Genomic DNA, 16,154 nt, shown 5'->3' with positions numbered 1-16,154 from the left:
GGAGACAGGAGCGACTCCACCGGTCTTGCACGGTAGAGAGCGGCAGAAGAAAATCGTCGAACCAGCTCTGGAGCCCGACACCGTAGGCGGAGGGGCAGCTCTCCGACCCACGCAGGACGCCCAGAAGCCACGAGCGAGGAAGAAGGGAAACGTATGGCACTGCACGGACTCGAGCGCTGGGAGCACGAGTGCGAGGGCAGGGCACCGGACACCGTGACGGTGCACCGCTCGGCACCGAGGCGGTGAACACCGGAAGGTGCGTTGACCGCAGCCTACGAACAGAGAGCCCGACGGGATTCGAGCAGAAAAGTAGCGAACCAAGAATCAACCAAAACCGATCCAAATCTCCATGAATCGTTCCCAAAACATAGAGGATCACAACGGAGTTGGAAAGCTACTCCTTGGAGATCATCGCTCAATTTGAATACAAACTCCAGGAAGACCTGATTTTGCCCAAGAACACAGTTTTTCCCCAAAAAATGAAATCGTCTTGAAACTTGATGCACGAGTGGAATTAATGAAATTCACTTGGACAGATTGTTCATCACTCGTCCAAGCATCGATTGAGTCAAACGAACTTCACAGAAAAACTCGAATTGAGCAAAGACTAAGAAAGGGGAAAACAAGAACGAAAAGCACAACGCACTGAAGAACAAAATCATGAGCACAAATTTAGAACCCCGGAGGACACAAGGAGTATTCGGGCCTCCATTCCCAACTTAAGATCTCAGTTTACACGGATTAAAGATTTTTTTTTGTGGATCTAATGAGCAAACCCTAGAGGGAGGGGGAAAACTAGAGAGTGAAAAACAAAAAGCTCAAGAGGTGAGGCTGAGTGGAGGCAGCCCCATCTTATTTATAGACCTATTACACAATTTCACTAGTGCCCCTGGATATTTTTGGGCGAAACCCACCTAGCCTAAGGGCATTATGGTCCAACCCAATTTCTGTCGATCGGACGGTCACGCTTTCTGCATAGATTTGCTTCGTCTTGACACAACCTATGTGATTCCACCACTTACCCCCATCCTGATTCCCGCCGGAACCGCAACCGGTTTTTGAGAACAAACACGCGAAACCATCCACCCGGTGGTTTTGAGGCTCAACCCACCAAACTGCCCGCGAGTAGCGTACTCCATATACGTCCCCCGCTCATCGACACGTGTCATTGCCGTCCTCGACCGCCTTCTTGACTCGGTCAACACGGTCCACCTCCATCTACATTTTGCGCTTGTCGATGTCCCTAGATGTCAGCCACTGCGACTGGTCACCCGGCCTCCTGGTCCCTCAGTCTAAGCCTCACGTCCGACCTTCACCGCTCTCAGTCCATCAGCACGGCACATCCCTACTTGACCTTTACCTCGCCGTCGACCACCGTCTCCGAGCTCTACACCTTGCACACCACAAGCCAAGAGACATGTTGCACAACCCAACTCACGCCACGGTTAGTTCACAAACTCAACCCGAAGCGCCAGTCACATTGACAATCACTTATCACAAATCCGAACCACAAGGGCACATATCAATCTTGTGTTCGTAGTATGTAATTTGGATGAATTTATATAGACTGATAGAGAGTTTTTGCTGAGCACAGCATTGTAGGTGGAATCCTGCTAGTTGGAGGCCTTTTACAGCGTGCTGTGGCCTGAAAACAAGGAGTGAAAGTGAAGCGACTGCGTCTGGCAGAGAGACGAATATGACGGCCAGTTGCATGCTAGATGACGAGGAGCACAATAGACCAAACAAGTATGAGCTAGAGGAAGCAACATCGTCCGCTTCGGCAGGTGAACAAGTCTGATAGATGGATCATTCAGGCAAATCGTGCTATATATATGTTCGTGTCATGGATCACCGGCAAAGCACGTCGCCGGTGAACTTGGGATAGATTGCGCACGCAAGAAGAAGATGAGCCCGATTGTTGTTTTGGTGCTGCTAAAAAACTTGGCAGCGCTTTCTGTTACATTTGATGCTTCTTTCAAGTTCAAGGAAAGCAAAGCAATGGCACTAGCTTGCCCACAATGCACGGCACGAAAGCATGGCGACTGACGATCTTGCCGAGCATAACCTCGGGTACTCCCCGCATGAACAGGCAGGCATTCAGACCATGCGTCGAGTTGTCATACAGACCCAGACTGTAGCTAAACAGGCCATGCACCACTACTAGCTGAAATGGAAAGAACGTCGGCAATAACAACCTGAAAAGAAACAAGAGAATTGCTCCGGTGGTCCTTTCAAAACATTCTGCACAACATCAACATGTATGTGGTTAACTGGTTATATCACGTTGGGGGTGGTGAGTTTCATCTTAGTTCAACTACAGTTAACTCTTCCTCGGACCCTTACTCAGATTGATCAAACAGCAGCAGTTTTGGCTCAGGGCGAAATATGGACTCATGTCGCAGCATTTCGGTCACATCATGCATGGTCGGCCGGTCTTCTAGATCAATCTGGATGCACAAGAGTGCAACATGAATGAATCTCCTTATTTCCGTGTCTTCATATGTGTGATAGATAGTAGGATCAATAATCTCATGCCAATTTCCATCCATCCAAAGCCTACAAGCCTAACAGGGCCACAGCAAACGTTACCTTTTAATCAAAATTTGCATTTTCTGGATTGCTTATACAAGTAGAACGTACAGGTGTTGTGCATTTATTTGGAATGACAATACTTACTCGTGAGGGTAAATGTCGTGGGGGTAAATGTTCTCCCTGACCGATGGCACGGACGCACTTTTCCCCACTTATAGTTTCTAGCATTGTAACACCAAAGCTGTACACATCAGACTTCACGGAGCAAATGCCTGTGGTGTAAAACAGTGGATCGAGGTAACCACTGAAAATGAGATAAAGGGTGCAATTAGTGTACTAAGTATATTGCATTGAAATGGAAAAGTATGGAAAACTGCTCTTATATCCTTACAATGTTCCACATATGATTCCTTCATCTTCAGTCACACCTGATGGCAATATTCTAGATATATCAAAATTGCGGATTTTAGGGTTCATGTCATAATCCAGGAGGATGTTATATGGTTTTATGTCCAAATGTATCACTGTAAATTCAGAGTATTCATGAAGGTAAATAAGCCCTTGAGCTATCCCATAGATTATACGTCGGCGTTCAGGCCAATCTAGCACTCTCATTCTCCCTACGGTATCTGCAAAATATATAGTCAGTGACTAATGTAAATCATTTTTGGAGAATAATTCATGGAAACTCGATAATCTCAATATTGATGAATGATAGAGATATGTACCGAAGATAAAGTAATCTAAACTTTTGTTTGGCATGTAGTCGTAGATGAGAATAATTTCTTCTTCGTTGTTGCCTTTGATACAGCAGCTCATTTCTGGTTTGCGTTTGAAACAGCATCCCCGCGGACGAAGTATATTTCGATGCAGAAGGCTTGTAGTAACTTCAATTTCATTTTTAGCTTCCGTCAAACCATCTCTAGAATACCTTTTCACTTGAATCTCGACTCCATCGGATAACTGGCCCTAAAATAGCAGCAATCCAATTACATTATGTATCATCTGTTATTGGATTCAGTGGAATATATATACATATGTAAGTTTATTGTAATAATTGATTACCTTGTAGTAAGATGCAAAGCCATCTAAACCAATACGGTCTGAAAAATTAAGTGTCGAAACTTTGATACGGGAGAAGGTATACAACTGTAAGCTTTTTTCTTTCTTCACCAAATGATACATCTGCTGAGAGTCTGAGCGATATTCTTGCTTCTTCCATGTTATCGCATTTTGTAGTGCCAGCAATGTCTTTCGCCATGGCTTTCCCTTGTCTGTACACAGAGAAGGGATGGAGTAAGGGAGACTTTTTTTTAGATAAAGGATATAAAATCCAGCCTCTATATCCACTTGGGATACATGCAGCCAAAAGTCATATGAGCTCTTAGACTCAAAGCCTCAAAACAGAGGAGCATAAAACAACAAGAAAGAGAGATTAATAACTAATAAAAGCTACAAAGGCTAAGTTTCAGAACTTCTTTGTCCTTGCTATCAACTTGTCTTGACCTTGCGTAGGAGCAACTCTCCACCTTATATGTCTTGGCTACATTCATCTAGTGAAGATAGCACACATCTTGCTCCAACATAGACGGTCAACAAGGAAAAGCTACATCAAACACCTTAATTTTTTTTCATCTGAGATGTCCCCTCCATCTAGCGTCCAAAACTCTTGGACCTCATGCCAGTCTAGCGGGTAGGGATATCGGAGAAGACACCACGCCGAGTCCCGTCGGCGGATGCCGGTCACCCGCAACGGGCTGATGTACAAGGTGCAGAATGCAGCGGGCTGAGGGAGGTGCAAAACGGCAGGAACATAACGACGCCTCCAGCGAGGGAGTGACGCCATCCGCCGCCAATGGCCTGCATCCCACCGCGGCCTTCTCAGCGCCGATACTGCGCATCCCGCTACTTCTTCCTCGCCGTCGCCAACACAGCCCTCTCGTAGTCGCCATCCGCCGCCGCCGCCGCCGCCGCAGCACGGCTGTGGTCGCCCAACGTCTCGACTCCGTAAGGCCCTGGGTCCGGCGACCCTGGGTGCCCGCCCAGGCTCCGACGCTGGCGTAAGCTGATGCATTTGTCGTGTCGCACTTTGCCGAAGCTCAAAAAAATACGTAGTCTCATGAGCGGCTTTGTTTCGCCCAGGCTTCCTTCGGACGCTGGGTCCGGTACTGATCCGTGGCTGCACCGGAATAGAGCTCGCCACCCGGTTTGCCGAAGGCCAGCGGCCATGCGTGCGCGAACCATACCGCCACCCATGTCCATCGGGCACAACTACCACCACCACGCATAGATCTGGCCGGAGTAGAGATGGATCATCACACCAGTGCACCGGAGACGGAAACATAACAACAACTGACTAACTGAGTCCGCCTGCAGAGCCCAGCCGCTGCTGTCGCCATGAGCATGCTCGGTGGCCCGAAGCCCAGTAGTACCACACGGATCCGGCCGCCACCAACGAGGAGAAGCCAGATCCGGGCGCCGAACCAATGGATCCGGACACCCCGCAGCCAATGGGGCAGCAATCACCGGAAACCTAGATCACTGGAGTAATGCAAGAGTCCAGAATCTCTAAAACTCTAATTGTGACGTTTCCAAGGTCCTTCCGTACCATCGAAGGAGTAAATCACATGTATAAAGATACAATAAATGGTAATGTCCTACAGTATATATGTTGGAACCAAAGAACAGGTTTGGGGCTAGATTTCTGATTTCATTAGACTTACCACAAACATGGCAGGTTGGGATACATATAGAGTAGCAAACTTGGTCCTTTAGAAAGGATTACAGCATATTCTAAGTAGATGCTAAAGCAAGATGATAAGATAAGATGCTGACATAAGCACCAACTACCCCTAAGATAGATAAACATAAGACATGCTTTCATTCTCCCCCTAAGTCTTGCGTGGCACCTTCTGTGGAATTTGAACCATCCCAATTCGAGCGCGCAACTCCTGGAACTTGACCTGCCCAAGGGACTTGGTGAGAAAGTCAGCGAGCTGGTCCTGGGTGTTGATGTAGCCGGCCTTGATGCTCCCCTCATCCAAGCAGCTCTTGATGAAGTGGTACTTGATGCGAATATGCTTGCTACGCTCACGGAAGATGGAGTTCTTCGCCAAGGCCAAGGCGGACTTGCTGTCCACCCTGAGCTCCACTACTTCTGTGTCTCTGCCTAGGAGATCGTCCAGCAGATGAGCCAACCAGAGAGCCTAAGTCGAAGCGGTAGTGGTAGCGATGTACTCCGCCTCGCAACTGGACAGAGCCACCACCTGCTGCTTGACCGACTGCCAGCTGATCAGACACTTGCCAAGGAAGAACAGCGTCCCGCTGGTGCTCTTGCTCGTGTCGATGTCGCCGTACCCGATGAACTGCACCGCGCCGAGACACCTCGGGTAATGCAAGCCGTAGTCGGAGGTGCCCGCGACGTAGCGGAGGATCCTCTTGACGGCCTACTGATGCTCCGTCATCGGTCGTGCATCGCCAGTCCAGAGGCGGGCTGATCACCGAAGATGTTGTCCACGGTGCGGTAGCGCAGAGGCTCGTCGTCGTGGTAGGCATCGACGCGGTCCTCGTCGTTGGACAACGGAGTGGCAAACTCCACCGTGCGCTGCTCGTCACGGACCAAAGCTGCTGGTGCCGATCTCGGAGGTGTGGGCGCCGATGCAGGAGATTGGGGAGCCGGTGTAGGAGAGCGGGGCGTAGACGGTGGTGCAGATGGTGGACTCGCTGGTGGTGTAGGCGGTGGAGGACTCGCCGGAGCTGATGGCGAGCCGGGTGCTGAGGTAGACGAGCTCGGTGAAGATGAGCTGCTAGCTCCCACAGCTCCCTCGAAGTGGACGTAGTCGACGACGAAGTCTAAGAGTCAAAGTCGAGCCGTCCTCCACCGCCTTGTCCCAGGTTCAGCCTCACCCTTCGTCGAACACGACGTCACGGGAGATGCGGACGCGCTGTGTCATAGGGTCGAGGATGCGGTAGGCCTTGACGCCCTCCGCGTAGCCGATGAAGACACCTGATGTGCTCCGGTCGTCGAGCTTGCCGACGTGGTTGAGCTACTTGATGAACGCGAGGCAGCCGAAGACACGGAGGTGGCCGACCGTCTGTTTGCGCCCGTGCCAGGCCTCATACAACGTCTTGCCGTCAAGGGCCTTGGTCGGCGAGCGGTTGAGGAGATGGACAACGGTCATCACCGGCTCCCCTAGTAGATTGCTGGCATCCCTCTCTGCTTGAGGAGGGCGCAGGCAGTGGCCACCACCGTCTGGTTGTGGCGCTTGACGACGCCGTTCTGCTGCGGGGTGTACGGGGCGGAGAAGTGGCGTAGGATCCTCTCGTCGGCGCAGTACGCCGCGAACTCAGCCGCTGTGAACTCGCCACCGTTGTCCGTGCGCAGCACCCGAAGCTTGCAGCCGCACTCCTTCTCCGCAGCAGCTTGATGGCTCTTCATGGCGTCCGCCGTGGCTGCCTTGGTGTCGAGCAGGATTGCCCACATGTAGCGGGACACGTCGACGAGGAGGAAGAAGCGCCGGCCTCCAGGTGTAGCCGGTGTCACAGGGCTGCAGAGGTCGCCATGCACGAGCTCCAGCTTCTCCTTGGCGTGGAAGCTCGCCTGGCGGGGGAAAGGGAGGCACCGCTGCTTAGTGAGGATGCAGGTGTCGCAGAACTGCTCCACGTGCTTGACTCGCGGCATGCCCTGCACCATCTCCTTGTTGCCGAGCTGCTTCAGGGCCTCGAAGTTGAGGTGCCCAAAGCGTTCGTGCCACCGCCAGGCGTCGTCGTTGCAGCGAGTTGCAAGACAGAGGGGCTGCGCCATCTGCACATGAAGGACGTAGAGGCGGTTGCTCCCCCTGTTCACCTTGGCGAGAAGGCGGCGAGGACGATCCCAGATGCGCAGGACCCGTGCTCAATCTCCACGTGCGAGCCGTTCTCGTCTAGTTGTCCCAAGCTGATGATGGAGTTCCTAGCACAGGGATGTAGTAGACGCCGGTGAGCAGCCGATGCTCGCCGGTCTTGGCGGTGAAGACGACAGAACCGACGCCCTTGATCTCCACAGCGGAGGCGTCCCCGAACTTGACGGAGCCTCGCACGCCGGGGTCCAAGTCGGAGTACTCCCACCGCCTGGTCATGTGGTGGGTGGCGCCGGTGTCGAGGTACCAACCGTCGATCTTGTCGCCGCCGGACCTGTTGCCGAGGAAGACGTGGGCCCATAGCTCGTCAAGGTGGAGAGGCGCGGCGGCGGCCAGCGCGGGAGAGGAGTGCAACTCGATGCTCCCATGTACGAGGAACAGAGCCGGCTCGTCACCCTCCTGCGCTTGCGCGACGTGTGCCTGACCGCCGCGCTACCGCCACGCTTCGCCTGCCGGCAATCCTTGGCCCAGTGGCCGGTCCTGCCGCAGTTCTTGCAGGCGTCATTGCGGGTAGCCTTGCGCTCGCCGTCGGCGCCATCAGGAGCGTCACCACGTGCCTTGTCCTGCTTGCGCAGCTAGCACTTGCAGCTGCTCGACGAACCCGATGCCTCCCCCTTCTTCCGCTCCCGCTGGCGGGCGAGCCACTGCTCCTCGGTGAAGAGAAGCTTACCACCGACGGTGACCGGCTCTGAGGGAGGTAGTTGCTCACAGTTGTCGATGGCCTTGAGGCGACCCGTCACCGCCTCGATCGATGGCTCGGAGAAGTCCAGTAGCATCTCGATCGCTATGGCGACCTGGGACTACATCTTGGGGACGATGCGGAGGAACTTCTCGACGGCTCTCTCCTCGTCGATGTCGTCGTCGCCATACCGCACCAACTACTGCATCAGGGTGGTGAGGTGGAGAGCGAAGTCATCGACGTCCTCGCCCGGCTTGAAAGCCAGGTTCTCCCAGTCCTGACGCAGCTTCTACAGCGTGGATCTGCGGGCGCGGTCGCTGCCGATGCGTGCCGCGGCGATGGAGTCCCAGGCGTCCTTGGCGCTCTTCCTTGTCCGCGAGGGAGGACTACATCTCCAGCGCAATAGCAGCAAGAAGCACCTCCAGCGCCCGCCGATCCTCGGAGAAGTTGGCGTCGCCATACCGTACCTTGTCCCACATGTGCCGCGCCTGCATCTTCACCTTCATCACCATGGACCACTCGGCGTAGTTGGTCTTGGTAAGCATGGGCCATCCGCCGCCGGCGCCGGCGTCCTTGAAGATGGCCTGGACGACGGGAGGTGAGCCGGGCCGGCCATGCCGACCACGGCGCCGGTCTGGAGAAGGGAAGGTGCGCCGCCTATGAGGGCTCCGTGCGCCAGCGTCCCGACCGCCCTGCTCACGTCCGTCGCGACCACGTCCGCCGGTGTTGCGCGCATCGAAGTCCCGCAGAGCCTGCTCCAGCTCCGCGCGCTCACGCTGGCGCTGCACCTCCAGGTCGCGGTCGATAAGTGCGTCACGCGCGCCCGTGTCCCGGTCGAGGTCGAGGACGTCGTGACCGCGTCCACGTGGGGCGCCGTCAAGGCCGCGTCCGCCTGGGGCGCCGAAGTCGCGCCCGCGTCCGCCCCGGTTGTTGAAGACGCGTTCGGGTCCGCCCCGCGGTCATGCGTCTCGCGCAGCCTCGCGGTCGAGCACCAAGCCTCTGCGTCGCGCCTGCCAGGTCCGCCCAGGTCACGTCCGCTTCGGTCGTCCGCTCGTGCGGCCCGTGCGCCAGCGTACGGGTCGATCCTTACACCTGCGGCTCGCACGTCCGCATCTCTTCCGTCGAAGCCGCGCTGGTCCACGCCCTGTAGCTCCCGCCTATCCTCGCCGCCCAAGCCCCATGCGTCCTCGCCGCGCATGGCAGCAGCAGCTGCTGACGCTGCCTCCGCGGCCGCCTCAGCAGCGCGCATCGCTGTGAGCTCCGCCACCTGAGCAGCCACCTGGGCTCGCACCGCTGCCTCCTCTTGCTGATCTGCCGCGACCTGGGCTGTTGCGTGCTCGCCCGCCGCCCATGAATGCTCAGCAACCTCGCCTACGCCAGCCGACCGGCCACGCCCGGTGTAGACTGCAGTGGATTGGGAGCGAGGGGGTAAGACATGGCGACGGATTGGCATGGGTAGGGGTAGGGGTAGAACCCAGATGAACTTAGGCTCTAGATACCATTTGTTGGAACCAAAGCACAGGTTTGGGGCTAAATTTCTGATTTCATTAGCCTTACCATAAACAAGGCAGGTTGGGGATACATATGGAGTAGCATACTTGATCCTTTTTAGAAAGGATTACAACATATCTTTAAAAACTAAAACTGCGTCGCGGTCTTTGCAAAAGAGCCCTCCATGTCATCTATCGCTTGATATCCGTCGGATCTCCCGATAGAGAACCGCAAACCGTCGGATCTGCTCATGAGACGTTTCTGTTTAGATCCTTCGAGAAAATTTCAATCGCAAATCTTTCCAACACAGCCCTTTTCCAATTTCTTTCCAGTCCTCCTCTTCCCCGTGCCCCCGAGGCCCCTGCCGCCGGCCGTCGCCCTCCGAACGCACACCACCACCCAGTCCACGCCAGCGGCGTCGCCCCGCGCCGAGGAGGCTATCAGCTCCTCCTCTTCCTCGAGGCCATGCCTATGCGCCTAGCAGGGCGCCTTCCTCTTCCTCGACGCGGACGCGCCAGACGGCATCTCGGACCTGTCCCTCGGCCAGTTGGCCTCCACCTCCACATCTCCGCTGGCGCCTCCCACTTCCGCTACAGCCACCTGCGCTTGCTCTCCTCGGCCCTCTGCGTCCCGTGCATCGCTAAGGAGCTCCCCTGATCTCCAACCAATCCCCACCGCCGCCGACGCGAGTGCCGCCAGCGCAGACCACACCGGGCCATTCCCAGGCCGTCGCCAAAGACCTCGCATTCTCTCCTACCCACCAGTGCGCACTCCAAATCCTGCACCAGCCTGCCACCACTGGATGCAGACCATCTGTTCGTCATCAGGCATCAAATTTAACAACAGGACCAAGCTGTCAGAGAATGACAATGTAAGGCTCCACACCTCAACTCGCGTGTAATTAAGAATGCAATAGGTACTCCGTATTATTAACATTGCTCATATAAGTATTGCTTCTAAAAATCAGTTCAATCTTATCCGCTGTATATATAAATGATAAAATCATAGTAGTGCTCAGTTTGTGCTAATTCTATAGGATATATGCTTGATTACAAATTTATAACATGATTGCAGGCAAAGCTACTGATCGCTCAATTGGAGTTCCTCAACAAGGAAGGAAAGCTACCTGAGCTATGAGCATTGTCAAAGATTTTCCTCAGTACATTTGTGCAACAGAAAAGGTAGGTCTGGATACAAGGTTGTTTCAGAAATAGATATGGCTTTTCATTTTTTTAGCAGTTGGAAAAATGTAGGTCTGGATACTTGCATATTGGTCATGATTTTCCAGTTCTAAGATTACTAATTTACTGAAGATTGGCCTGTCCCATGATGATATGAAATAGTTGTGAGATAGCTGTAGGCTTAATTTCAGAACGAGTATTTGATTGTCATACACCTAAAGCAATACCTATTATGGTCACATATGAGCAATTTAGTATACAGTACAACTGCTTTCTTGCTTACATACAGCACAACCAATCTTTGAGATAATGCACAACTAACCCAAATTGCCCGATAGTAAGATACAAAAATGTAATGACAATTGGAAAAATGTGTCTGGCAAAATTAGCTCTATAAGATACTTTTAGTTTTAGCTTCCTATTCATCGTTTTAAGGGTAAAATTTCGTATTAACACAGGTGCACTGTCTGTTTCAGCTACGAGATACCCGCTGGCTTAATTTGAAAACAGCAAACATTTTATTATAGTGTAGCTGAAGCAATATCATGGTGACATATAGGCATTTGAAACACAAAGTTATATTTATCTGCCAGAGACAATCCTTACTTGACAGTAGAATTACATTCTTTCTTATACATCCTAACCAAACTTATAGTTTGTAAAAGTTGTTATTTGAATTTACAATACAAATTTCTGTGTTTCTTCTATTTTGATACCCAGCCTTCATACATATTTTTTGTTTCACCTTCAGGTCAAATGGCTTGACAAACAAAAGGTAATATAACTCCTTTTGCTACTTCAGAAGACTTTATGGAGCAATAAAGAATTTAGAATGAAGTCACTTCCATGTTAAGAAACAGATAGATCTGCTGACCGATTATCGACCACCAGGGATATTCTCACTTAAGTTTTGCAGTCTCTCCCTTTGGACTCTACCACCGAAAATAAAAGGTTGCTGATATACAGACAAATTGGTGTTAATTTCACAGTTACATGTTCTCCTAAAATCTTGACATAATAACGTATGGTATTCTGTGTCCAGGTATTCGAATTCAGAGTTTTAGGAAATAGCAGATTGCAATGAACATTTTGCCTCCTTATTAAATGGCAAACTGAGGCCACCATCCCATTTGAGGAAGCCAGTAGCAATCCAACAATTTCTGGAAGCAGCGACTGCGATGCTCACTTTCTTTTGCCATTCCTATAGGTTAATCAATTAATGCTAAACATGGGTATACACCACATTTACCCATAACTGCATATTTTTCTGTCAATGTTTCTTCATTATGCAAACAATACACACCACGCTAAAGTATTTCTGGCAATGTACCCAATAGGTTTCACTGCTACCATTATTACATATTAACTGACAAATGTACTAATGGATCATCTCTTGACTGTTAAGTAGTGCTTCCCCTCACTGCCATCCTTTGATGTCACACAGACAATTTTTTTGTCTTTAGCTATGTAATAATGGCTCGTGAGTTCATAAAGTTGTTGACCTTTAAAAATTGATAAGAATTTAATTTCCTTCCGTATTTATACTTTCGTATTCAATAAACTGATGGTATTTGATAATTAATGTATGCAGGGTACTCTAAAGTCACATCTACGTAAGAAAATTCCGTACACAAGGAAGATTAGTATTGACAGAGCCAAGCTTGGATACACTCTCATTAAACAAAGCGTGGCAACACCTTCACTACCTGCAACGTCTTAAAAAATATCCAGCACCTAAACACGGTAAGCTCTAATGCTCCACAAAAAACATTCTCATATAGCAAGCTTCCTGAATAGCGCGGTCACAAAGCTTTTCATTCGCAGGTAAATAGGCGCCAAATTGCTGTTAATCAAGCTCTGATGATACCTGCTGAAAGTTAATTTTTTTTCCACATTATGCAATGACATCAGCTGTACAAATAGAAGAGATTCGGAAGACTTCAACGATGATCAAGAGGTGATTCAGATAAACTCCTTTTTTCCTTTATGCCACAAGCAACGAATTTCAAAATATAATAACCATAATTAAAACACATGACAGATTTGAAGAGAACTAAGGCATCCCACGCACAGATGAAAGGCAAATAACAAAAGTACTCAAAATTACTGTTTTATGAGTACCCTCAAGTCTTCAAGGCGCTATGGCAGCCATCTCTTTTTCTATTTTTTTCTCCTTTACAGTTGCTAGGAGTATTAGTGTATTACAACATCAACAATCATTTCGCAAATACCCCTACATAGATAGCATGACGTAAGCTATTACAACAATTTATGATTGCTCTACAAATTCTCAATTTTTGTACCATTCAGCTTTAGTGTAATTTCTGTTAAGTGTATGGTTAAGGCTCTATCTATAGGCCCATCTATAGGCCCACTCTATATTTAGCCATGAGGCTCTCTATATATTGTCCCCTTTACCTCTGGAGAGATTGTACTCGGTTATCCCAAAGGTACGTAACAATTTCGACTATGACAGAACTTTATATATGCGTGCGACCATATACCTTATGTGACAAAAGGGTGGATGAAGTGGCGGCAAGCATCTGGTGTCCTATGTGACAAAAGGGTACCACAGAAGCTAAAAGGCAAGTTTTATAGGACGGCGATTAGACCTGCTATATTGTATGGTGCAGAATGTTGGCCTACGAAAAGACGACATGTTCAACAAATAAGTGTCGCGGAAATGCGTATGTTGCGTTGGATTTGTGGTCATACAAGAAGAGATCGAGTTCGGAACGATGATATACGTAATAGATTAGGGGTAGCACCAATTGAAGAAAAGCTTGTCCAACACCGGTTGAGATGGTTTGGACATGTCCAACGGAGACCTCCAGAGGCACCGGTGCATAGTGGAATCATAAACCAGGATAGTAACGTGAAGAGAGGCAGAGGAAAACCGAAGTTGACTTGGATAGAGGCAATAAAAGGAGACTTGAAAGGATGGAATATACCCAAAGACTTAGCCTTAGACAGGAGTGCTTGAAAGACAGCTATTCACGTGCCTGAACCTTGATTGCTTCTGCTGGGTTTCAACTCTAGCCTACCCCAACTTGTTTGGGACTTAAAGGCTTTGTTGTTGTTGTTGTTGTTGTTGACCATATACCTTATGTACAATAACATCGAGAATTATGACTATTCATATCTAGCTGGAGGGCCATTTGGCGCGGCAACGCCGTGCAGTGTTCTAGTGTAAATATAGATACACTGTCTTACATTTGAGTTAGAACCTACATTTGCACTGCACTCCCTGTCAGGTATTCAGAGATACCGGGTGCATTCCAGAAATAAGCAACGGCTTAACAAGGCAAGTCCGCATCCGTCGCATAAGAATAAACAAAAGAGCACAAACATCTGAACTAGAAACTTCACTCCCTCTGTGAGGAACTGAAACTGCACACTCGGCACAAACTAAAACCAGATGACAAGTAAATTTGGAGAAAACACAGAGCTAAAGGGAGAAGCAAGAATTTACAAAAGAATGGCTCGTTGAGCACTCTATTACCTCAAAAATAAAGAGCAAATGCATCACAACCAGAAAAAATTGTAGGCCGCTACTGCTGACTGAAGCAGGTGGGTGCCGGTTCTTTTGTTAACTCACTTGCGCGCAAAAAATAACAAGCAACCACTGTAATCATAATAAGTATCCTTGCCAACTTGAGTTGATGGATAACTCTACATAATTGCACAGTTGCACTTTGATTCGACCTTTGGGGGCTCCATGCTGCCTGATGTCCTTGAAAATTCAGGAACTGGCCGAACAAGTACAGGATCTTTAGCAACCACTTCCATCTTGTCAGTTTCTGTGACTGTTTCACCTTCTGATCTTTTCCTATGTCTTGGCGTTCGTCTGTGGGGTGGTTTCAGTGAAAAGGCAACCAAAACAGATGAGGGCTAGTCCCCTGATACCCACAAATCCGATCCTTCCTCCCAGGACCCACAGCTCAAATCCTATCCACTCCAACCCCCCCCCCCCCCCCCCCCCCCCCCCCCCCCCCCCCCAGGGCCCACAGCTTAAATCCGATGCAAAAATAGATTGCCCATTGCACGTGTAGTCCTCTACTGTGCTCTCAATTTCATCAGACATGGACTAATTTTGCATCCCAAATCCCAGCTTGTGTGCAGCGGAGGGGGGAATAAGGAGGAAGGAGCTGAGGGAGGAACCAAGAAGGGAGCACTCACCGTGGAGCCAACAGCCAAAAGGAGGGGTGTAGGGGTGAGGTAGTGCATCGCTGGGAACCGACAGACACCTAGTTACCGTTTATACCTCAAGACGATGCACTCCTCTGCTCAGCACTTTAGTGTGCCCAAGCGAGCACCTAATACTGTCTTTTGTAACCTTGATCAACCAAGTTCAAGCACATGTGCAGTGTATTGTGTGTATGCAATCTCGGCCCATTCGTCTTATCTTTCCCTTGTATGTTATCTAAACCGAATATGGATACACATGCAGTTGTAGATTATATTCCTCTCTCCTAAATCTATATTCCTCTCTCCTAAATCTAGTACTAAGTATGCATTGAAATTATATTCCTCTCTCCTAAATCTAGTACTAAGTATGCATTGAAGATTCATGTGTTGTGAACTTGTGATACACCCATTTGAACGAAACCTCAAGAGCATATTAGATTGTATTATGCTACTCCACTCTTAATAACATAAAGAAACTACTTTCTTGGTATTACGACCTTCAACAAATGAGGGGGGTATTTGGTTTGACCTAGATTTACACAAGCTTAGACAGCCATACTTTTCTAGTTCTAAGTAGATGCTAAAGCAAGATGATAAGATAAGATGCTGACATACGCAAACTACTCCTAAGATAGATAAACACAAGACTTATGCTTTCAATATACATATCCATTGTCGCAGTATTGCTAATATTGTTCTGTCTCAGAAACAAGACATTTTATTCTAAAGTATACTAATATTAAATCATGGAGAAGTACGTGTTTTTTTCCATATATCTCATTCCTTGTTTTTCTTTTTTCCCATGTTTTTTTTTTCCATCTCTACTCCGTTGCGTTCTGTTTTTCTGTTACCCAATGTTTGTTTCATTTCAGTTTTCTCTTTTGTTTTTCTGTTTTGGTTGTCTTTTTTTCCGTGTCTTTTCCCTTTTCAGTTTTTTTTTTTCTTTTGTGTTTTTTCTTCTTTCAGTTTTATTTACCCCTTTCGTGTTCCGTGTTTGGCTTCGTTCGTTATTTCTAAAGGAGCAAATGGAATTAGCCTATTTTTGGGTAGCAAATTTCACTACTAAGCTAATGTTGTGTTTTTTATGCATTTTTATGCATAAGTTATCTAATTTAAGCGTTAGCTCACTTAGCTGACGGTTCAACCTACCTGACTAATAACCAAACAAATCAAACCGCTAAGCAA

The 16,154-nt window shown here is 49.2% G+C and overlaps 1 protein-coding gene and 1 long non-coding RNA gene across 12 annotated transcripts in view; one reads left to right on the top strand and one right to left on the bottom strand.

The window, feature by feature from the left end:
• Window positions 1–1,809: 1,809 nt before the first annotated feature.
• The window catches only part of LOC136541818 (uncharacterized), a 31,667-nt gene continuing 17,322 nt past the window's right edge, over window positions 1,810–16,154 (bottom strand). For all 7 annotated transcript variants that reach the window (XM_066533934.1, XM_066533932.1, XM_066533933.1 and 4 more), the window contains 5 exons: window positions 3,598–3,806; window positions 3,261–3,501; window positions 2,924–3,161; window positions 2,677–2,836; window positions 1,810–2,564 (listed from right to left, as the gene is read on the bottom strand). In XM_066533934.1, the coding sequence (XP_066390031.1) occupies window positions 2,340–2,564; window positions 2,677–2,836; window positions 2,924–3,161; window positions 3,261–3,501; window positions 3,598–3,806 (1,073 nt within the window). In that variant the 3' untranslated portion in view covers window positions 1,810–2,339. The remainder of the gene's footprint in view (window positions 2,565–2,676; window positions 2,837–2,923; window positions 3,162–3,260; window positions 3,502–3,597; window positions 3,807–16,154) is intronic.
• On the top strand, window positions 10,334–13,068 carry LOC136541819 (uncharacterized). 5 transcript variants are annotated; one of them, XR_010780494.1, is made up of 6 exons: window positions 10,334–10,471; window positions 10,675–10,781; window positions 11,533–11,556; window positions 12,373–12,524; window positions 12,606–12,738; window positions 12,823–13,068. It is a non-coding gene; the product is annotated as an uncharacterized lncRNA (long non-coding RNA). The 5 variants fall into 5 exon arrangements; XR_010780493.1 differs by having other exon boundaries at window positions 11,533–11,732; XR_010780491.1 differs by having other exon boundaries at window positions 11,533–11,732; window positions 11,824–12,524.

This window comes from Miscanthus floridulus, chromosome 3, assembly GCF_019320115.1.
Source record: "Miscanthus floridulus cultivar M001 chromosome 3, ASM1932011v1, whole genome shotgun sequence".
In the NCBI taxonomy this organism is placed as follows: Eukaryota; Viridiplantae; Streptophyta; class Magnoliopsida; order Poales; family Poaceae; genus Miscanthus; species Miscanthus floridulus.
Note: the sequence above shows the minus strand (reverse complement) of the source record. Positions and strands in the feature narration are given on the sequence as shown.